This window comes from Anguilla rostrata, chromosome 11 (genome assembly GCF_018555375.3).
Source record: "Anguilla rostrata isolate EN2019 chromosome 11, ASM1855537v3, whole genome shotgun sequence".
NCBI lineage: Eukaryota > Metazoa > Chordata > Actinopteri > Anguilliformes > Anguillidae > Anguilla > Anguilla rostrata.
Window position 1 is genome coordinate 36421447 of NC_057943.1, and position 23535 is coordinate 36444981.

Genomic DNA, 23535 nt, shown 5'->3' on the forward strand with positions numbered 1-23535 from the left:
GCCTACATATAATGTGCCATTTCACATAATTATTTTGTTCCAGCAAGAGCAAAAATTTCTGCTGAATTTTTTTTGGGGGTGTAAATTCAGGGGTCAGTAAGTAAACGTCCTGCCATGTGGTTCCTCCACCCATGAACTCAGCCAGCCGATTTCACTAATTAGTTCTACCTCCTGAAGAATTGTGCTAATTAGCAAATTCAGGTGATCAGAAAAAAAAAAATACTGGGGAGGACTTTTCCTTTCTGAACCTCGATTTTCCACCTCTGATTGTTTTGTATCGTAGGTTGTGAGTCGTGGGTTAGCAGGTGGACACAGAGAGCAGTGAGCACACAGGAGCGCCCCCTAGAGGCTGTGATAAAGCAGCACTGCAGTCGGTCTGGATTCAGTATCAGCCTTTATTCAAATGTGTCTGCTGAAATCAGTGAAATATGTGTGAAAGCAACATTTCACAAATCAATCAGTAACAGGATTGTCTGCATCGTTTACGCATATGAGGATTATAGTCTTGAAACACACAAAACATTTTCCAGTGAAAATATCAAACTGAGGGGGAGGGGCATTCAGTCTAACCACCATGAGCGCAGTGTCCTCGACTTCAGTAAACAAGCTTAAGCAGGTGTCACTGTTTTTTTTAATTTTATTTCGTTTTTTATCCTTACGCATTCTGACGAGCTCAGCAGTCGCCGGAAACGAACTCGAACCGCCGTGCGGGAATAGCGAAACGAAGCGCCCGATCGAGCCGGTAACCGGAAGCGAAGGACGCTGTGCTTCTGCGGCCACAGACTGAGCGCTCTACGGGGGGAGTGGCGAGGTGGGCTACAGCAGGACTCCGGGGGGGGGGTGGAGACGCGGTAGTGGGGATAATACAAGCTCTGGAAGTGGATATGATGGTGACAGAAACATTGACATACAACAATACAATACACAGTGCTAATATGTGGAGGGTAAAAATCTCTACTGCTTATGTTAAGAGAGAGAAAGTGACACCGAACTATCCGTAGACAAGGATATGTCAAGCAATGCTATCATGGAGCTGAATGTTAATAAACGCATGCTTCGCTTAGCATTAAATAGTGCAGTATTATAATAAATCCAGCCAGGACCTGAATTATTCTCCTTCAATGTCTTGATTTACAGGAACTTACCATAAAACCAGGGGAAGTATTTTACAACAGACAAAGAGAGAGCGTATGTTATATGTACATTTAAAGTCTATTTCACATGGCAGATCGTAGCACGGCCTTGTGGGTAGTAGTCCTGTAATGCAGTGATAGGTGTAACGTGCTGTTGGCTGCAGTCGCAGCCAATAGCCTTTCCCAACATTCCTAAAAAAACATCTGTAAACTGCTGTTTTTTGCTATCTCCTGATGTTGGGCGGCAGCTTGTTTTTACACGTAGGAACACGGGTTCGAATGTGAGTCTGGGATTCTGAGCACATGCTGAAGAAAAACACAGATAAGCTTACACAATCTGAAAAAAAAAAACAGAACAAAACCTCATCGTCCTCCAACCTCAGCCTCAGCCTCTTGGCATTTCGTAGTGAACCATTGGCTTCCCTTCGTTTAAATGTTTGGTTCTGTGCAGGCTGCAGTAAACTTGCTGAGAGATGGTTGTATCCATGTTAGAAGTGCAAAGCACTGGCTTTTATACATCTGAGTTCTACACAGTGATCGACAGGGACGAGTTGCTTACATTGTTTAAACCTTTTCCATTCTTATAAATAAATAAATAAATAAATAAATAAATAAATAAATAAATAATTGTAATTAATTAATTAATCAATCAATCAATTAATCAACCAATTAATTAATTAATTAAAATTATATATATACAAGTACATTTTTCAGACGTAGGAACAGCACTTCAATGAATATTTCTGAATGACATTGGCTTCAACGTAACCCTAAATGATTACTGCTTTTCCGGCCAAACTTACAAGAGGTAAAAACAAATGACCAAATGAGTCAATGAGATGGAAAGCTGGATTAAAGCAGTAAGCTGAACGGTGATGTCTGTTTAATTATTTTTCTTTTTTAAATAAAATTGGTTTTAGCTGACACACTATATTATTACTATTATATTTAATTTTATTGTTTCCTTGTTCGTTTTTTTACTGTACGTTTTTTTTGTTTCTTTTTGTCTGTTTTTCAGGACATACACAAAGACGAACACACAGAAAGAGAGAGGAAAGGACGTGGAAACAGAGAAATACCAGAAATAACGGAAAAAACAAATTCAGAAATGAAAAAAGTGGACAGATTAAGCTTATCCTTAAAGCATTGGTAACTGCAATATAGTTATAGTTGTCGCAGTAAATATAGCAGGAATAACCGTAATAATAATCTGAACAACAACGAGAATAATAATAATATGAATAATAATATCAATAAATAGCAGAATGAATTGACCCCATTATATATCTACCAGGTCTGTCATTATTGAAGTCAGAAGTCCAAATCCAGTCCAAATTCGGTCCAATTCTAGTCCATTCCTGCTTTTTCTTTAAACGCTGCTCTGTGTTGCTCATCCAAAAGTTCACCATGTCAGATTAAGCCCCCATCAAGGGCCAGAGCAGTCTCTCGTAGAGGGGGGGGGGGCTGAAGGTGGGGTTGTATGGCCATGCGGCTGAAGAACGGGGAGGGGAGTAGAGTGGTGCTGATGGGCGAGGGGGTGGAAGGGGGAAGATTGTTTGAGGCTTCAGACGAAGTCACCAACTGGAGCTGTTTCTTCTTCTTCATCTTCAGCTCTTTCTCCCCCCTCCCTTTCTTTTCTTTCTCCTCTTCCATGTCATTCTCCGGTACATCCATGTCCTTTGTGCTCCACCCACACTTCAACCCCCCCCCACCCCCACCCCAAAGTTACAGAGAAGCCTCTGGAATGAGTGGCACCGGTTCGAGAGGGCACTGCCATGTGGCATTGCAGCTGAAAAGAGAGCTCCGCTTGGTGGAATCAGTCATAGAGAGGTCCCTATGTGCCTGGTGTTTACACTTACAGGGAGGTCTCCAAGTGCCCTCATACACAGACTGGTGCCTCAAAATGGTGTTCAATTGCAGTTCAAGATGTCCATGGTGTGTAACGTCCATTACAGAAGGGTTCCTGTTCTGTGCATGTGCAGTCATAGAGTTCTCTATTCTACATACGCGCAGTTATATAATCTGTGTGTGCACAGTCATAGAGAGCTCTGCAGGCTGTGCATGCGCAGGTCTGCGCAGTCATAGACAGATCTCCAGGCTGTGCATGCACAGGTCTGCGCAGTCATAGAGGTCTCCAGGCTGTGCATGCGCAGGTCTGCGCAGTCATAGTGGTCCCCAGGCTGTGCATGCGCAGGTATGCACAGTCATAGAGGTCTCCAGGCTGTGCATGCGCAGGTCTCCGCAGTCACAGAGAGGTCTCCAGGCTCTGCATGCACAGGTCTGCCCATTCACAGAGAGGTCTCCAGGCTCTGCATGCACAGGTCTGCACAGTCACAGAGAGGTCTCCAGGCTGTGCATGCGCAGATCTGCGCAGTCACAGAGAGGTCTCCAGGCTGCGCATATGCAGGTCTGAGCAGTCATAGACAGGTCTCCAGGCTGTTCATGTGCAGATCTGCGCAGTAACAGAGAGGTCTCCAGGCTGTGCGTACGCAGGTCTGCGCAGTCACAGAGAGGTCTTCAGGCTGTGCATGCGCAGGTCTGCGCAGTCAGAGAGGTTTCCAGGCTGTGCATGCGCAGGTCTGCACAGTCACAGAGAGGTCTCCAGGCTGTGCATGGGCAGTCATAGAGAGGTCTGCAGGCTGTGCATGGGCAGTCATAGAGAGGTCTGCAGGCTGTGCATGGGCAGTCATAGAGAGGTCTCCAGGCTGCGCATGCGCAGGTCAGCGCAGTTATAGAGAGGTCTCCAGGCTGTGGACTGGGGTACCGGGGCTGGAGGAAGGGGACTTACTGGTGTCTGTAGGAGTGAGGAACACGCCACTGTCGATGGCGTTGTTGTTGCGGTTGGGGGTGAGGGGAAGGCTGTACTGGCGGTACGGGCGGGGCGGGGCTCGAGTGCGCTGCGAGGGCTGCGGGGGCTGTGGTGGCGGGGGCTGGGGCTGGGGGTGCGGGGGGTGGCGGAGGGCGAGGTGGATGTGGTTGTGCTTGGACAGTTCCGATTCCTCGTCCACATCGGTGTCGTCGATCAGGGGGATGTTGTGAATGATGTCGTTGATGAGAAACTCGGGGTACGCCATGAAGTCGTGGATGGAGTTCTTGGATTCGGGCTTCTCCATGCCGTCGTACAGAGAGCTACGGAAGGCTTTCACCACCCGCATCTGCAACAGAGCAACGACAGAGAGAGAGAGAGAGAGAGAGGCGGGGAAGAGAGAGAGAGACAGGTGGGGCGAGACAGACAGAGAGAGACAAACAGGCGGAGAGAGAGAGAGAGAGAGAGACAGACAGAGAGAGACAGGTGGGGGAGAGATGAAGGGGCAGGGGAAGGGAGAGAATAGAGGAGGAAACGGACAGAGAGTGAGAGAGAGAGAGAGAGAGAGAGAGGGCGGGAGAGAGAGAGAGAGAGAGAGAGAGGGCGGGAGGAGAGAGAAGACAGGTGGGGCGAGACAGACAGAGAGAGACAAACAGGCGGAGAGAGAGAGAGAGAGAGAGAGAGAGAGAGAGAGAGAGAGTTGAAGAAGAGATTAATGGCCTGTGGGGGAACAGCCTGCTCCTGTATCGCGCTGTGAAAGCACAGAACTGCTCAAGCTGTTGCAGTCACCTGCGTCGCATTAGTTCAGAAATAAAAATAAAAATGAAGATCATTCCATCACATGAATATAATTTACCTAGTCTACACCCTTTGAGGCAGAGGGCCATGTCGGAAACTGCCAAACTGCTACTACGCTGAATTAGCAATATTTCTAAATTATTCTAATACTCAGTTAATCAAACACTGCCCTTTTCCTAATAGAGGGGGCTACAATGATGAAAATCTCCCATGAGTTACTGCCAGGGATGTACTGGCGGATTGGCATTTGTTTCCTGGCCAAATCTCTGTGGTCTCTGTCCTAATCTCTGGGCTCATTCCAATCACTTATTTTTACCTCCTCGCACCTTTTCCCTCGTGTCCGTTCCTTGCTCCTCAGCCCCTCCCATGAGACGCGCAAGGAAAGGAAGCAAGGAAAGGACAGGGTGCGGAGTATTCCAGGAAACATATTAGGCAATCGGAACGTCCTCGTTCAGTCAAGCGTCAGTTTGAAGCCACGTCAATTACAGACGTGTCGGATTGGGAGAAGAAGATCCAAAGGTTGATCATTAAACGTTGCGCGTTCTGAAAAAAATACTTCCGCAAAGGATGCACTTGTCCTTCCTTGCTCAAGTATCCTTCGGGAGCCTCCTTGCTCCTCCCTCTTAGCATTTAGCATTTAACGGGTGAGTATGTCCTTGAAGATGGCGAACTTCTGACGGTGGATCAATTTCTGAGTCACACAAGAACCGGGGAGACAAGTAAAGGAAAAAATAAGCATTTGGAATGAGCCCTCTATTTCCTGTCCAAATCTCCGTGGACCCTGTCCTAATCTCTGTTTCCAGTCCTAATCTCTGTTTCCAGTCCTAATCTCTGTGGTCCCTGTCCTAATCGCCATATTTCCCTGTCAAATCTCTGTGTTTCCTGTCCAAATCTCTGTGTTTCCTGTCCAAATATCTGTGGTCCCTGTCCTAATTTGTTTCCTGTCCAAATCCTTTTGTCCTTGTCCAAATCTGTATTCCCTCCCAAATCTGTGTTCTCTGTCCTAATCTCTATTTCCTGTCAAAATCCCTGTCCTAATCTCTGTGGTCCCGATCTTAATCTCCGTCTTTTCTATCCAAATCTCTGTTTCCTGTCCAAATAACTGTGGTCTCTGTCTTAATCTATGTGCTACCTCCCCAAATGTCTGTGACACTTGGCTTGTGTTCTGTTTCCTGACCAAATCTGTGTGGTACCTGTCCTAATCTCTGTTTCCTGTCGAAATCACTGTGGACCCTGTCATAATCACTGTGTCCTGTCCAAATCTCTGTGGTCCCAGTTCTGCTTTGGTTTCCTGTCCAAATCTCTGTAGTCCCCATCCTAATCTCTGTGTTTCGTGTCCAAATCTCTGTGTTCTCTGTTAAAATCTGTGTTTCGTGTCCAAATCTCTGTGGTCCCTCTCCTAATTTCAGTTATGTATCCAAATCTCTGTGGTCCCTCTCCTAATCATTGTGTTTCCTGTCCAAATCTCTGTGGTCCCTCTCCTAATCATTGTGTTTCCTGTCCAAATCTCTGTGGTCCCTCTCCTAATCATTGTGTTTCCTGTCCAAATCTCTGTAGTCCTTGTCCTCTTCCCTTTTTCCATCCAAATCTCTGGGGTCCCTGTCTTACTCTTGTTTCATGTCCAAGTCTCTGTGGTTCTTGTCCTAATTTTTTGTTTCTGGTCCAAAAATCTTTGTGGTCCCTTTACTAATATCTGTATTTCCTGTCCAAATCTCTGTGGTCCCTCTCCTAATCTCAGTTTCCTGTCCAAATCTCTGTGGACCCTGTCCTTATCTCTGTGTTTCCTGTCCAAATCCGTGTTTCCTGTCCAAATCTGCGGTCCCTGTCCTAATATCTGTTTCCTGTACAAATCCCGGTGTTCCTTGTCCACATCTATGTGCTACCTTTCCTAATATCTAAGTGTCCTGCCCAAATCTTTATGTTTCCAGTCCAAATCTCTGTGTTCCCTCTTCTAATCCCTGTTTCTTGTCCATATCTCTGTAGTCCCTCTTCTAATCCCTGTTTCCTGTCCAAATCTCTTGTCCTAATATCTGTTTCCTGTCAAAATCTCTGTGGTCCCTGCCCTCATTTATGTTTTCTGTCTAAATCACTGTGGTCCCTGTCCTAATCTCTGTTTCTTGTACAAATCTCTTTGGTCCTTGTCCAAATCTATGTGCTACCTTTCCCAATCTGTTTCCTGTTCATATCTCTCTGTTTCCTGTCCAAATCTCTGGACCCTGTCCTAATCTGTTTCCTGTCCAAATCGCTGTGGTCCCTGTCCTTATCTCTGTTTCCTGTCCAAATCTCTGGTCCCTGTCCTAATCTGTTTCCTGACCAAATCGCTGTGGTCCCTGTCCTTACCTCTGTTTCCTGTCTATACCTCTGTGTTTCCTGTCCAAATCTCTGGTCCCTGTCCTAATCTGTTTCCTGTCCAAATCGCTGTGGTCCCTGTCCTTATCTCTGTTTCCTGTCCAAATCGCTGTTTCCATCTGAAACTCTGCATTCCCTGTCCCAATATCTGTTTCCAGTCCAATTGTCTTTCTCCACAGGGATGAGAAACCATTTGGTGCCTCCACATGCTGGATCAAAGGGAGGCAAAAGAAAAGAAAATAATTGAAAAACCAAAATGTAACGGTCATCAGTTCAACAGAAAAAAGACCAGTGGAACAGTGAAGACACACACATGAATGTACAGCCAGTCAAACCAAAACCATACAGGCACACTCCATGCACATCACACCAAAACCATACAGGCACACTCCATGTGCATCACACCAAAACCATACAGACACACTCCATGCACATCACACCAAAACCATACAGACACACTCCATGTGCATCACACCAAAACCATACAGACACACTTGATGCACATCACACCAAAACCATACAGACACACTCGATGCACATCACACCAAAACCATACAGACATACTCCATGCACATCACACCAAAACCATACAGACATACAAACCATATATTCCACACATCAGCTGTGTGGAATAATAAATGTAGACGGCATCAAAAACCGTGTGTGTGTTCTGTGTGTGTGTGTGTGTCTGTGTGTGTGTGCACATGTGTGTAAATTAAAAGAAAGAATACAGATGCAGACAGAATGATATAAACATTCACATGCAGACGGAATATAGAAACTGATCAAAGATGTTTCTTTGAATCTCCTACAAAAAAAAAAAAAAAAATCACACACACGCGTGATTTGGTAAGAACAAGCGAGGCGATGGACTCCCACGGCTAGGACAGGAAAAGCATATGGCTGGAATCATTGGGAATGATTGGCTGTCGTTTGGCAATCATTAGTGGTGATTGGCTGGTGTTAGGGAATCATTGTGAATGATTGGTTGCGGCTTGGGAATCATTGCAGATGATTGGCTGGTGTTTGTAAATTATTAATATAAAAAGGAAGCAGAACATAGCAGATCAGCATGCATGGTTCAGCCAGCAGAGAGAAAACACAGAAAGCACAGATGTGTTGGTCCTTCTTAAATATACCTACTCTTTGTATGTGTATTATGGTCCATATTGTAGTAAATACATTTTTATAGTGTTTATTATTAACTAGTCTATTCCTCTTGTTCAGTTAAATTATGGTTTTAAAGTCCTTGTTTTTTAAGAAATGTCTGAAAGCACAATAATGGTGTTATAACTAAAAGAACATCTACAAAATGACACTGCTATACCCCATTCCCAATGTAATTATGGAACAATACTGGTTCATTTATAGTGGGAAATTATATAATGAGCCAGCCTGGTTCCAGCTCTACTGTGGGAAAGGGCTATAATGAGCCAGCCTGGTTCTAGCCCTACAGTTGGAAAAGGAAAGAAAATGTTACTAGTGAACTAAAACTACAGACTAGATAATCTGAAAATGAACTCATTAAGCATGACGTCATAGTGCTGTTTCCCCTTATTTCACATTCATAAAACAGCAACTGCAATTGGGACAACACAGCCAATGGCTGTCCTCCGTCAGAAAAACCTAAAGAGACACATCTTACCCCCCCCTCCACAAAAATAAAGAGATGGGAGCCTGGGGTATTCCTGGCGGAGTGTGTGGGGGTGGGGGGTGGGGGTGGGGGTGGGGGGGATGTCCATCGGCATGCAGCAGTGTGAACTTGGATGGGAGAGAGCAGTCTGTGAGCTGATGGTGAAACTAGCTTCCGTTTTTGCTGATGAGGAAAAAAAGGAAACAAAGCCAAATGAGGTGATGGACTGAAAGCGACTCCTTTACCTTGAGAAAGCGAGCGTGGCAGCAACACTCATGCTAGAGAGCCAAATGAAAGAGAAATGACGCATTCGGTACAAACATTCGACGACCACATTCCCTCCCGAGCGCCCCGACTCGGAAAGAGCACAAAGCTGCCTCTCCGTCTCCCCCCAAAACAAGCACAATGAACCCCAAAAAAGGAAAACAAACAAACGAGAAGAAACAGTCCGAGCGTTTGGGTTGTGCGCGCTTTTTGTTTTTCCAAAGAGCCGATTTTTGTTGCATCATTTGAAATTAGTCACATTTGATTCGTTATTTTTTTTATTGTTTCCATGGAAACTGTAAACTTTCGAGTATAATGCCCACCATTGTCATTACAGCAAAACAAACTGAACTGAAAAAAAAATACCCTGGACATTAATAATTAGGCGTGTTTTTGCTTCTTTGCTATTTGACTTTTTGTAAAAGCTTGATGGAAAAACATAATTAAATGGGTTGTCATTGGAAAAGAAAGTTGCGTCCACCTTTACTGCCACCTTAGCAAAAAAAACTTAATATTAAATGAATAATTTAAGCAGAGAGGAGGATATGCAGGAGGGGAGGTTAGAAATGGAAATGTATGTTAATGATTCCATCACCCAAAACCCCAGACTAAGACCACACCCCCAAACCCCACACACACAGTTAGTAAACCACACCACCAAACCCAACATAAACTATAAACCACACAACTAAACCCCATATAAACTACAAACCACACCACCAAACCCCACATAAACTACAAACCACACCACCAAACACAACATAAACTATAAATCACACAACCAAACCCCATATAAACTACAACCCACACCACCAAACCCCACATAAACTACAATCCACATCACCAAACACAACATAAACTATAAACCACACAACCAAACCCCATATAAACTACAAACCACACCACCAAACCCCACATAAACTACAAACCACACCACCAAACACAACATAAACTATAAACCACACAACCAAACCCCATATAAACTACAAACCACCCACAAACCCCATAAACTACAATCCACACCACCAAACACAACATAAACTATAAACCACACAACCAAACCCCATATAAACTACAAACCACACCACCAAACCCCACATAAACTACAAACCACACCACCAAACACAACATAAACTATAAGCCACACAACCAAACCCCACATAAACTACAAACCACACCACCAAACCCCACATAAACTATAAACCACACCCCAAACACTACAGACTGTAAACCACACCCCCCAAAAAACTATGAACAATACCCCCAAACCCCACATAAACTATAAACCACACCACCAAACACCAAGGACAATAAGACACACCCCAAAACTATAAAGCACATACACAAACTCCACACAGACTATAATCCACACCCCAAACCACACACGCACCCTCAGTACTGCTGACTGCATACAGAAACATTCTAAGGACACAGGAGAAGCATTTAAGGCCCCTCTCCCATCCACGACCCCCTCCTACCCCCTGAAATTTGCATTTACATGTTGCTTGGTATCGTGGAAGACTAACACCCTACCCTTTCAAAGTTAGTGTTGCTGCATGGTAAAATCAGCAAATTCATTAAACATGCCTTTAATTACAGCGAGGTATTACAATGAGACATTTGCAGCAGACATCTACAATCTTATCTATGCATACAAAATATGGTGTAATCATACTACATGTACAGGGCATGCTGGTGTGTCAGTAGTTGAATATTCTGCATATTATGCACTTAGGCTGGATACAGCAGCACTGAGAGAAGGACGGGAGTGCATTATGGGAAACAGAGATGGGAATGCAGGGGAAATTAAACGGAACTCCACAGAAGGTACGAAATGGGTGGGGGGGGGGGGAGGGGGGATGTACAGAACTGATGACCACAGAGTACTGGTGCGCCAGATCGCAGAGGAGGAGAAAACCTGCCGAATTCCCGCCGTCTACACACAGCACAGACCGCTGGGAAAAAAAAGGGATGGAAGGAGAGAGATAAAGAGCAGCGCTGTGGGTTCGAGTCCCGGGCTAAGAGGCCACTGTGGGTTCGAGTCCTGAGCTGAGAGGTCGCTGTCGAAGCTTACCTCACAAACACGGCTGAACCAACAGACCACATGTATCAAAATAAGCACTATACGCTGCTCCAGGTGTGGAAAAAAACAAATTATCAATGTACCGGGCAGTAGAATTAAAAATAAACTGATCACCATTCTTTTATATTAAAAACTTTAAATTCAAATTGAATATTGAAAACGAAATACCCAGTAAAGAACGCCAAACATATTACTGCAGCTAAAATATATTCATTGTTATTGAACTGAAAGAGCATTTTAATGCAAAATAATGCATGTTACTATATTTACTTGAAAAAAACCCAAGGTTGCAAACAGTCATTCTCCTCAGTTGAAAGAAAGTCCAATCAGAGACACAGACAAATACACCCATTAATTAAATATGACAATCCAGATGTATCTAAAGTCCTAAAGTCTCTGAGCTTAGTCCCTACAGAGAGAGAGAGAGAGAAAGAGAGAGAGAGAGAGAGAGGGGGAGAGGGAGAGGGAGAGAGAGAGAAAGAACACAGCACATGGGATCTGTGGGGGGAAAAATACATGCAAACAATCCCTGAACTGAATTACAGAATAAATCTCCATGCCAATCTGTAGGGAGAGAGAAAATCTTGTTGGTGACATGCAGTCCATGACCTTCAGGGGCTTATACTCAAAGGTTTACACCCGTGCACTTTTTCAACCTTCACAGCAAGGAGTAGCGCACCAACGCACCCCAATTTCTGCTTTACTGTCCTTCTTGTTTTGTTTGTTTTCGAGTTTTTGTCAGCAGCCACGCATTATAAAAGCCCAAAACAAAATTTAAAAAAAATACCACCATATTCTCTCGAGATTTGTTCAGCGTGTGTTCTGTTTTTCTTCTACCTGAGGTGTTTGTTTGATGGTTTAGAGTCCTGTCACAGGTGTGGTTTCCAGGTGAGCTCAGGCCACACCCCCTTGCCTAACGACAGTATCCTAGGAGACTTGTGTTATTTCGGCCTATCAGTGACCACAGCCACAGTGATGTTTTTAGGTACAAAATGGAAGATTGGCAATGAGAAGGATCTACAAAGCTTGCTATATTTAATTTGGTTGTATTGCTTTGTTTCACGAGGCAAAGACAGAGCATTGTTTCATGTTGACCGCTTCGCTGAAGAAACGGCATTAAATGTCTTTTTTTTCCTCACAGAAAATGGCAAATCCAATAGCCATTCGACATCGTGCATCGTGACGGGAGTATGAGTTCAAAATGTGACCGACAGTGAGTCACTTCAGATAAATGCTGCGTGACTGTCTCACACTGATCCAGGACTTGCAGGTGTGCCTGTTCAGACTTGCTGGAGGAGAAGGGGAGGACTGGTGTACACTGGCACCAGACCAGGAGATCATTTGTATGTGAAAGGTGAAGCGGCCATTGTGGCTCGTGTAGCAGACGTCTGTCTTTCTGTAAAATGTAATAATAACACTCTGTGTAATCGCTGGCAGTGACAATAAGCTTGCCTGCCAAGCGAATAAATCAATAACAGTAAATAAAAACCTTCGGTGTAGCCGTGTGGTAAGAGGTGTGATTTCAGAGTTTCTGCTGACCGTGTCAAAATGCAAACGTACTGTAAGTGTGCGTTCATTTCTGAGAAACACAGCTGCGGCCTAAATATGAACACGGTTTTGAGAAACCGATGAGAAATAAACCCGTCTACCCCAGAACACAAGTAGCCGCACTCAAACCATCACAGCCACAGGACGGTGACAGAATAAGATGGGGAGCGCTGCCAATGAATAACCCCTCTTTAAAAGCAGTCAGGATCAGTCTGGATGACTGCTTTTAAAATAGGGGCCCTGAGACCTGAGGTTTCCTATAGGTTAGATTCTGGGACTGTCACAGCCAATGGGAGCCGCAGAGAGAGTATGGGTGGTCCGCTCCAGACACTTTCAGACAAGAACAGAAGAGGGGGACCCACCGGTGGAGTAAGCGTAAGACCAGACGGAGAGACGGAGAGGCAGGAGGAGGCGAACATAAAAACGAAGAACAACCCCAACGAGCCGACAGAACAACGAGCATCAGAGAACACAAACAACGGCCAAAATGAAGAAGAAGAAGAAAAAAACAAAAACACAAACCAAAGACAAAAAGGAGACTGGCACCTCGCGGGCCCCGCCCTCCCACGCACACACCCCCCCCCCCCCCCCTCCCCCACACACCTCTGTGATAAGTGCATGCGTATGCAGGCTGGAGCGCGTGGCGTGTGTGAGTGTGTGTGAGCGCGTGTGAGCGTGTGTGTGAGCGCGTGTAAGCGCGTGTAAGCACGCGTGAGCGTGTGTAAGCGCGTGTGAGCGTGCGTGTGAGCGTGTGTGTGAGCGTGTGAGCGTGCGTGTGAGCGTGTGTGTGTGAGCGCGCGTGAGCGTGTGCAGGTGCGTGCCGTGGTCTCGCGAGCACGCGCGTGTGTGTGTTGCTCGCGCGGTGTGGTGGTGTTTGTGCAGTTTGAGGAGAGCAGAACACTCACTCCCGGGAGCGCAGCTCGCATTGGTAGTGGAGAGAGATACGTGAGTGGGGGTGGAAATATTGGTTACGTCATGGATCTGGCTGAGAAGCGAGGAGCGGCGACGCACGGCACCCTGAAACGAACCGCTTCTCTTGAAGGTACTCACTACCTCCATCTGCAGGAGAGAGAGAGAAGCACATTACACAGAAACTACATTAGCCAGACCAGAGGGGGGAGAGGGGAGAAGGGGGGAGGGAGAGAGGGGGAGGGGCAGTAGGAGGCAAGTTAAAAAGGGGGGTGAGGGAGGGGGGGGGGGAAAAAGGTCAAATTTGGGACGGGAGAATTTGTAGCAGCAGCGAAAGAAAAGGGCAGCGACCAGCATTCCTTGCGGCGGATGAAAGTGCGAGCGCTCAGTCCGGACTACTGCCTCCCCCAGCTGACCTGGGACAGGCCTGGAGCTGACCCGGGACAGGCCCGGAGCTGACCCGGGACAGGCCCAGCAGACCCGGGACAGGCCTCCCCCAGCTGACCCGGGACAGGCCTCCCCCAGTTTACCCGGGACAGACCGTTTCAGCTGACCTGGGACAGGCCTCCCCCAGCTGACCCAGGACAGACCGTTTCAAGGCACAGAGACGGTAGGCACTTTCTCACTAAAGCCAGAGCTGACCGGCCGGCAGCGGGCAGCGGCAGCCAGGGAAGAGCGGCGAGCTGAAAGGCTTCGGCCGCTGCTGCGAGGCGCACTGAGGACGCACAGGCTGTGGCACGCACGGAAAAAAAGGGCTTCCAAAAAAAAAACTGTCAACAAACTTTAATCTGCACGCGACAGCATTTCACTTACAACAGCACAGGCTTTGGTAGCAGTTGCAAACGCATCCAGTTTGGAATTGCAGGAATTCTGGATTTCAAAACAATTTCAGTATGGTAATCAGGAATTCTGTAAATGCAGCTTGGGCGTAGCTGACCCAATATTATTGGGTGGGAATGCACTATGATTTAGCTCCTCATGTTGTAAGAGATTCTCAGCCTCCATTAAATCAATCTAATTTGGCTAACAAAGCTAAAGGGCTAACAGAGAGTGAGCAACGCGTACCTGGGGAAGGAGGGCTTGAGCCCAATACATCCCCAATTTATCACATAATTCAAGGCGAGTAGCTCAGCAGACCTGGGTCTAAAAGAAGCGAACGATCCTTTTAATACCACAAATTACACTGTAGCATAGCGTTAAAGTGAGCCACTCAACGGTTTTCCAAAAGGTTACTTTACGCTATTAAGACAAATAAAAAGAACAGATTGTGTTTCATTGGCAGGCAAATGTAGGCATACTACAGTTCAGACTGTTAAACTGTGTTTGTGAACATCAATCATTTTTTTTGAGTGTTGACAGCAGTAATCTACGGTGTCCAGTTTGAGGATGAACTGTATAAACCAGCTTCAATGTTCAACTAAGTTAGTTACAGTTATAAATCTTAACCACAGCCAAGAAACCGTTAGCTGCTTTGGCGAAACAGTATGGCTCCATAGCTTCAGTCTGCCTCAAGCCACAAGCATTAGCAAGCTATTTATGCTATATGTTAGCTAATGACAGTGATACTGGCCAGCTAGGTAGCTAGCTAGCCTGCTAAAACACAGTCTTGATATTTAATGTGAGGGCTTAGTTCTGCTTAGCACAACCATCTAGCAAGCTCTACCATTAGCCAAAATTAGCCAAAGGAAGGCTACAGAACAGAACATACTTTTCAAAAGATTAATAAACAGAATCCTATGAAGATGTTAACAGTTTGGCACGGTTGTCAAATAAAACCATTCACAGCATCACCAGCAGAGAAGCCAGGCCCATTAAGTGGCAAAACCAGACCGTCCGTGGACAGCAGAGCTCTCAAGCAGAGCTAAGAGTCAGCATGGGGCTAATGCCACAGGCCTTTGGTCCAAACGCATCATGTTTCCTATATCAGGGGGTTCCCAAGCTTTTTAAAAAATCTGACAACCACTTAAAATGGCCACCCTCCGGTCCACAAAATACCTTTCTATAAATATGCATCAAAAGATGAAAAGTCCAATTACTAAGCACATGTAAACCACTCTTTATAAACCAGTTTAATATTTTAAAGTAAGTATAAAGTGCTGTATATAACGTATGAAATACGACAACATGAAGTAACTCTCTGCGCCCCAGTGAACCCCTGCCTCGGAGTGTGCCACTGCGGACCACGTACGACACGACAGGAAGCAGGAGGAAAACGGGCGTGGTCTAGAGGCCTCTCCTGCTCACTTTCCAGGGGGGGAGCCCGGGGTCTGGGGGGCCGCTCTCGGTAATGGCCTCTATCGACATGCAGTCAGGAGCCTGACGCACGTTTCCGCCACCTCCGTAACATTCCGCAGTAAAGTGCAGCTCGCTCTTTCCGCCATTATCCGCCGTCGGTAATGCAGTGTGGCGCAGCGAAGTCGGTCTGGAGCTCTTAAGGCTCTTTACCCGTTGGTGAGCCTTTTAGGGTAAAGAGGGATGGGCATCGGGAGTGTATTGATTAGGTAATGCAGTCTACACCTTCCTTTTTCTGCTTACGCTTGCTGTCCGCGCTTAAGAGGGCTAGATCATGTCTCACATATTAAAGCCATTCCCCTCTCGCCCTACTGGTGAACACAGACACTTTTACCCACAGCACAGTTCTATGCTCATACCAAAACGCACAAGTCAGTCCCAACTCTGTTCCCCTTACTTCATACAGCTACTGGTCCTGACTCTGCAGGGTACTGTTCCCCTTACTCATGCAGCTACTGGTCCTGACTCTGTAGAGTACTGTTCCCCTTACTCATGCAGCTACTGGTCCTGACTGCAGGGTACTGTTCCCCTTACTTCATGCAGCTACTGGTCCTGACAGCAGGGTACTGTTCCCCTTACTTCATGCAGCTACTGGTCCTGACTCTGTAGAGTACTGTTCCCCGTACTCATGCAGCTACTGGTCCTGACTGCAGGGCGCTGTTCCCCTTACTCATACAGATACTGGTCCTGACTCTGCAGGGTACTGTTCCCCTTACTCATGCAGCTACTGGTCCTGACTCTGTAGAGTACTGTTCCCCTTACTCATGCAGCTACTGGTCCTGACTCTGTAGAGTACTGTTCCCCTTACTCATGCAGCTACTGGTCCTGACTCTGTAGAGTACTGTTCCCCTTACTCATGCAGCTACTGGTCCTGACTACAGGGTGCTGTTCCCCTTCATACAGCTACTGGTCCTGATTCTGTAGAGTACTGTTCCCCTTACTCATGCAGCTACTGGTCCTGACTACAGGGTGCTGTTCCCCTTCATACAGCTACTGGTCCTGACTCTGTAGAGTACTGTTCCCCTTACTTCATACAGCTACTGGTCCTGACTCTGCAGGGTACTGTTCCCCTTACTCATGCAGCTACTGGTCCTGACTCTGCAGGGTACTGTTCCCCTTACTCATGCAGCTACTGGTCCTGACTCTGCAGGGTACTGTTCCCCTTATTCATACAGATACTGGTCCTGACTCTGCAGGGTACTGTTTCCCTTACTCATGCAGCTACTGGTCCTGACTGCAGGGCGCTGTTCCCCTTACTCATACAGATACTGGTCCTGACTCTGCAGGGTACTGTTCCCCTTACTCATACAGCTACTGGTCCTGATTCTGTAGAGTACTGTTCTGCTTGTCCACACAGCTACAATCTCACCCGGTCAAATTCACTCGATCTGCACACTTCACTGGGTAAGTAATTGTGAGGAATGCATATTTTACGCTGAATTTAAACTTTATAGTAAACTAATCTCTATGTATAGTTCAGGAATGGATGGACATGATATGTCTGCCTAGCTGCCAAGTAAAACAACAACTTAAATACTAATATGTAATACTAATCTGTCATACTTCTGTACTCTGCAGTTTGCACTATTCAGGTTTCTGGTCGCGCTCAATGGCAGTCCTGTGTTCATAGAGGCATACTATTCAGGATGATATCTCCAAAATATTACAGAATAGCTGTGCAGAGCCATATCTATGATGCACCGGCAATCTCTGTCTTTACGCACCTTCACCCATATTTGTTATTCTAAAACGTGTCTGGTGGTGGTGCTCTTTTCTGTGTGGGGAGGGGTGGGTGTGGCTGTAGACCCTGTGGTTTGGGATCAGAGCTCAGTGGAGTAGGCTAGTTGTTGCTAGCTAGCTGCTGCCGCGGCCCAGATACAGTGAAGCAAAAAGACAAGCCGACACAGCTCGTTCAAGAACTAGAGTTAGCCTTGGAATTGCTTTTCCTCTGTGGCATCAGTTGAAGTTTGCCAAGGGGATGAAAAGTGCCAAGGGGATTTTTAAAATTATAAACACAGGGTCACAGCAAGATTGAAAATAGATATAATAGTATTCCTTTAACCTTCACAATCAGCAGTATCGCAGTTTATGACAGAATTAACCCTCTGAATGTTGTGCAAGGTTATCGCATGAAGAAAGTTTTTTGGCAAAGAAAGTGATGTTAACTGCAGTTTTTTTACCTTGCCTTTCACCTTTCACCTGAACACAGATCAGCTAACCAGCGCTCAGGAAGGACCGCTTCTGTCAAGACCCAAACCAGTTCCATACAGGAGCGTTTACCTGATCCCAGGCCTTACTTATAATACACATAAAACAATGCAATGCCGAACAAAGAGAAGAAATAAAACTAATGACTAAATACCCCCCTAACTCTCTAAATTTAAGAGACTAATGTTTCAGTGCGTTTTCAACGGTACCGTAGGCTGAAATAATTAAGCGCACCAACTTTAACTAAGAATTAATACCGACGCTAGGATTTTTGACACATGGGGAATAAGCTACTGACCTTCCCCAATGATCATAAATTCACCCCTTAACAATTCAATAACAATTATTTGGAGATAAAAAAGGAAAGGAATTTTTAAAAGAATGTATTTTCCAAAAAAAAAAAAGAAAAATAAAACCAACAACAGCCCTGATGTTAAACTTATTTTAAAATCAGTGCTATTGCAGCACTTTGGGGTGAACTGATATGCGTGATATGGATGGCTATCCATATTAATATAATTATTATATATGCCCAATGCTTTTCAGATTTAATATTCTGAATTTGCATTATTTATTTCCCCAAAGAGAGCACAAATAGTGTCTTCAGATTTCCATATTTGTGCTTTGATTATAATTATTGCGATCAAAGCTGAGAAAGAGCGTGATTCCATACAACATTCTCCTCAAAGCAACTTAAGGCTGGCAAACACGAACAAGCCGTCGTGCTCCTTCCTTCTCATGGAAGTAAACTGGGTAAATCGCTTCGACCAAGCGCTTCAAATGCACTTCAACCAAGTAAACATTCCAAAAAAAAAAAAAAAAACTGTCTACGGAGTCATTATCAGCATGGCTGCCAGAAAAAAAAAAAAAGAATCTACTTCATTCTGTGAAACTGGCCAAAGCTGCACACAACACAGGTGAAATCATACAGTGGTTGGTTAGTTGAGCTCAGGGACGGTAGCTGGGCCCTGTGTTTGCCCAGAGCCCCCCCCCCCCCCCACGCCATTCACATGTATGAGCCATGTAGCCATGTCGCGGCTCTACTGCTCCGTATACACAGAGGGGGTTTAACACGGTCTGCAGTAAGCAAAAGGTTAAAGGTTAAAGGTTAACCGTGAGAACCAATGATTCTGAGGACTCGGTTCAGAGCAGAATGAGGAGGATGGTGGGGGCCTTAGGGGACCGTGATGATGTCATACAGACCCTCTCATTCATTCATTCATTCATTCATTCACTCAATCATATCTCTGGGTTATGCTTTGCTCCAAGTGCCCCTTCACAATGTCTTCGTAAATATACACATTTCTCTACTTCATAAAGCATTCATAAGTGAATTATGACGGCCACTGAAGTTTGGTGTGGGTGTTCCGTGCTAGGCATTGTGATTTCCAGGCGGGTTGGCTTGTGGATGCTTTATAAAGTAGTAAGGGCACAGTGGTGACAGTACTATGTAGCTTTATAGAGGCATTATAAAGCCTCACTTAATGCAAAATGCAACCCGGAAGAGTGTCAAAGCCATTGGCTGCTTAGTTCCTTCCTGTGATGTCTCATAGAGAGAGACAGAGAGCGAAAGAAAGAGAGAAAAAGAGAGAGAGAGAGAAGGAGAAGGAGAGGGGGGAAACAGAAGGAGGGACTGTCACAGAACGAAAGGTATGGGGGATGGGGACAGAGAAAGAGGCAGAGTGTGAGGGGTACAGAGCAGAGAACCCAAAGCTGATTACCTCCTATGGGTGGGGTATATAATCTGAGAGTGGATGTTAGATTTGAAATGATCTGACAGACGCATAACAGACCTGGGGGTGGGGGGGGGGGTAGTTTTCTCTATCTCTCTGGTGACCTGTGGCTGTAGGGAGGCCAGAGGTCAGTGACTGCCTGGATGAGCAGAGCTGTAGGATTAGGGTTAGAGCGTGAGGATTGGGGTGAGGGGTGGGGGGGGGGGGGAGCAGCCCCGCTAAACCGTACCTGCGTCTGGATGCGGTTGAGGCCCCTGAACCAGAGAATCTGGCCCCGGCGAAGCTCCCTCTCAGCGTGGTCGATTTCCTCCTCATCCTCAGCCATCTCCTCGTCCGTCATCACGTCCGTGCCCGGCCCATGCCCCGCCTCCTTCAGGCATTTCAGGTGGCTGGTAGGCACCGTGGAGATCACCTGTGGCCAAGAGAAGAGCAGTGTGTGTGTGTGTGTGTGTGTGTGTGTGTGTGTGTGCGTGAGTGGTGTGTGTGTGTGTGTGCGTGTGAGTGGTGTGTGTGTGAGTGTGTATGTGAGTGGTGTGTGTGTGTGCGTGTGTGTACGTGTGAGTGTGTATGTGAGTGGTGTGTGTGTGTGTGTGTGTGCAGGGACATCATAAATAGATTGTAAGGACAGCAGAAATTCAACAGAAATTATTCCTACAGTGGATCCAAGTCCTGAAATAGATCATGATCTATATTAAATTCACACCTGAGGAGCAGAATCTGTGATGGCGCTGACTCTAGAGCAGTAGATGTACAGTAGATGCTCATTCTGAGGGAGGGGCTAAGCAATAGGAGTGATGATGCCTATTCTGGAGGAGGGGCTAGGCTACAGGAGTGATGATGCCTATTCTGGAGGAGGGGCTAGGCTACAGGAGTGATGATGCCTATTCTGGAGGAGGGGCTAGGCTACAGACGTGATGATGCCTATTCTGGGGGAGGGCTAAGCTATAGACGTGATGATCCCTATTCTGGGGGAGGGGCTAAGCTATAGATGTGATGATGCCTATTCTGGGGGAGGGCTAAGCTATAGACGTGATGATGCCTATTCTGGGGAGGGGCTCAGCATAGACGTGATGATACCTATTCTGGGGAGGGGCTAAGCTATAGACGTGATGATGCCCATTCTGAGGGAGGGGCTATGCTACAGGAGTAATGACACTCATTCTGGGAGAGGGGCTATGCTACAGGAGTGATGATGCCCATTCTGGGGGAGGGGCTAAACTACAGGAGTGATGATGCCCATTCTGGGGGAGGGGCTAAGCTACAGGAGTGATGATGCCCATTCTGGGGGAGGGGCTATGCTACAGGGGTGATGATGCCCATTTTGGGGGAGAGGCTAGGCTACAGGAGTGATGATGCCCATTCTGGGGGAGGGGCTTGGCTACAGGAGTGATGATGTCCATTCTGGAGGAGGGGCTATGCTACAGGAGTGATGATGCCCATTCTGGGGGAGGGGCTATGCTACAGGAGTGATGGATGGCGCTTTTCTTACCTGTCCCCACAACAGCTCTCCCACGGCCACAAACAAACACCAGAGCCACTGAGCCATACTGAGAGGAGCACAGCTGAAAGGCTTCCCTCCAAACTGGACAATCACAATCTACTCAGGAGGAGAGAGGGAAGGGAAGAGGAAGAGAGAGAGACGAAGAAGAGTAGTGAGAGAGGGAAGGGGATAGGAAGAGAGAAAGATGAAGAAGAGTAAAGGAGAGAGGGAAGGGGAGAGGAAGAGAGAGAGATGAAGAAGTGTAAAGGAGAGAGGGAAGGGGAGAGGAAGAGAGATGCGGAAGAGTAAAGGAGAGAGGAATGAGGAGAGGAAGAGAGGGAGATGAAGAAGAGTAAAAGAGAGAGGGAAGGGGAGAGGAAAAGAGAGAGATGAAGAAGAGTAAAGGACAGAGGGAAGGGGAGAGGAAGAGAGAGAGAAGAAGAAGAGTATAGGAGAGAGGGAAGGGGAGAGGAAGAGAGAGATGAAGAGTAAAGGACAGAGGGAAGGGGAGAGGAAGAGAGAGATGAAGAAGAGTAAAGGACAGAGGGAAGGGGAGAGGAAGAGAGAGATGAAGAAGCCAATGACAGGTTGCAATTCTAAATCTAACAGTGTGGAACAGTATCTCTGGCTCTAAAGACAGCATAAAGATAAAGTATTATTGGCATCCTAACTGATCATTAGCTTCAGCAGGTTCCTGCTAGATGGAGGGTCAGAGTCTACATAAAGATACAAAATGCTTCAAGGACTCAGGCGTATCACACAGACACAGTATAAACCTGATCCACACCCTCCCCCTCAACTCCAGCACCAGCCAACAGGAAATGCATCAGGCTGGCAGACAGAACTGCTCTCAGAGCTTTTAGTCTGTGCACACATTTATAATGCCCGACCAAAAGAAGAGGGACCGGCCTACAGCACTCACTTAGCTAAGGCAGCCTTATTGCAAAAGTGTACATCATAACTAAATGTGGCAGGTGATTACATTATTTTCTGATGAATCATTTTTACAGGGAAGTGAAAACTGAAAGTTGGTCACACTTCCTTCGGCAGGAGTTCTGAATATACAATTTTTTAAATGAGCCCTCCTCCTTTCTCTTTGACACAGCAGCACAGCGAGGTGAAAGGGAGCGCAATGGTGGGAGGACAGGAGCGCCGCTTCCACCCGGGCTCACCTGCACAATCAGGGTCCCCAGCACTATGGAGCAGAATATGGGGTTGGAGAAGATCCCGTCGAAGACGTTGCGCTCGCCGTGGATCTTGCGGGCGTTGATCTCGTTGAAGAGCTGCATGAGGACGAAGGTGTTGAAGATGATGGTGTAGTGCTCGGAGGGCGGGGAGTGAAGAGGGGCGTTGCGTCCGCTGTCGATGTCGAAGATCTTCTCTCCTGCGACGGAGGGCGGACAGACGGAGGGGGGGGGATGCACAAACATCCTGTCAGTCAAATGCCCTGTGGGAATGCCCCGCCCCTTCCACCCACCCCGGGAACCCATGTGTGAGGCCCCGCAGGCCCCCCACCCTGCAGCGTACCCACGAACAGCAGGGTGAAGATGATGATGAGCTGGTAGACGGCGTGGCCCAGGATGTTCTTCATCATGGTGAGGGAGATGAGGGGGTTGTTGCGGCCGTAGGGCTTCCTCAGCAGCAGAGACTCTGTGGGCGGCTCTGTGGCCAGAGCCAGAGAGGCGAAGGTGTCCATGATCAGGTTCACCCATAGCATCTGCACCGCCTTCAGAGGGGAGTCCTGTACAGAGACATTATAATATATATCATACAAACTATATTATACACTATACACTCTGTATATACCCACAGCATCTGCACCGCCTTCAGAGGGGAGTCCTGCACAGAGAGACATTATAATATACATCATACACACTATATTACACACTGTACACACTTCAGATGGGAGTCCTGCACAGAGACATTATAATATACATCATACACACTATATTACACACTGTACACACTTCAGATGGGAGTCCTGCACAGAGACATTATAATATACATCATACACACTATATTACACACTGTACACACTTCAGATGGAGTCCTGCACAGAGACATTATAATATACATCATACACACTATATTACACACTGTACACACTTCAGATGGGAGTCCTGCACAGAGACATTATAATATACATCATACACACTATATACATTACAGCGTTCCCATACATTTACTTTATTTGAGCGGTCTGCCCAAATATATTTGCCCTTGCCCCAAAAGATTTTTTTGTATTTAACGAAGTATGGGGTGTTGATAACACTGCAAGATAATATGGTTTTCCGAACAC

The 23535-nt window shown here is 46.4% G+C and overlaps 1 protein-coding gene across 5 annotated transcripts in view; it reads right to left on the minus strand.

Annotated features, from left to right (window-relative positions):
• Positions 1-377: 377 nt before the first annotated feature.
• The window catches only part of LOC135234787 (plasma membrane calcium-transporting ATPase 3), a 58340-nt gene continuing 35182 nt past the window's right edge, over positions 378-23535 (minus strand). For 2 of the 5 annotated variants that reach the window (XM_064299718.1, XM_064299720.1), the window contains 6 exons: positions 22764-22977; positions 22409-22620; positions 21246-21353; positions 19986-20168; positions 13520-13673; positions 4114-4288 (listed from right to left, as the gene is read on the minus strand). In XM_064299718.1, coding sequence (XP_064155788.1) covers positions 4263-4288; positions 13520-13673; positions 19986-20168; positions 21246-21353; positions 22409-22620; positions 22764-22977 — 897 coding nt within the window. In that variant the 3' untranslated portion in view covers positions 4114-4262. Of the gene's footprint in view, positions 4289-13519; positions 13674-19985; positions 20169-21245; positions 21354-22408; positions 22621-22763; positions 22978-23535 lie in introns of all 5 variants that reach the window. The other 3 variants (XM_064299716.1, XM_064299717.1, XM_064299721.1) reach the window with 2 other exon arrangements.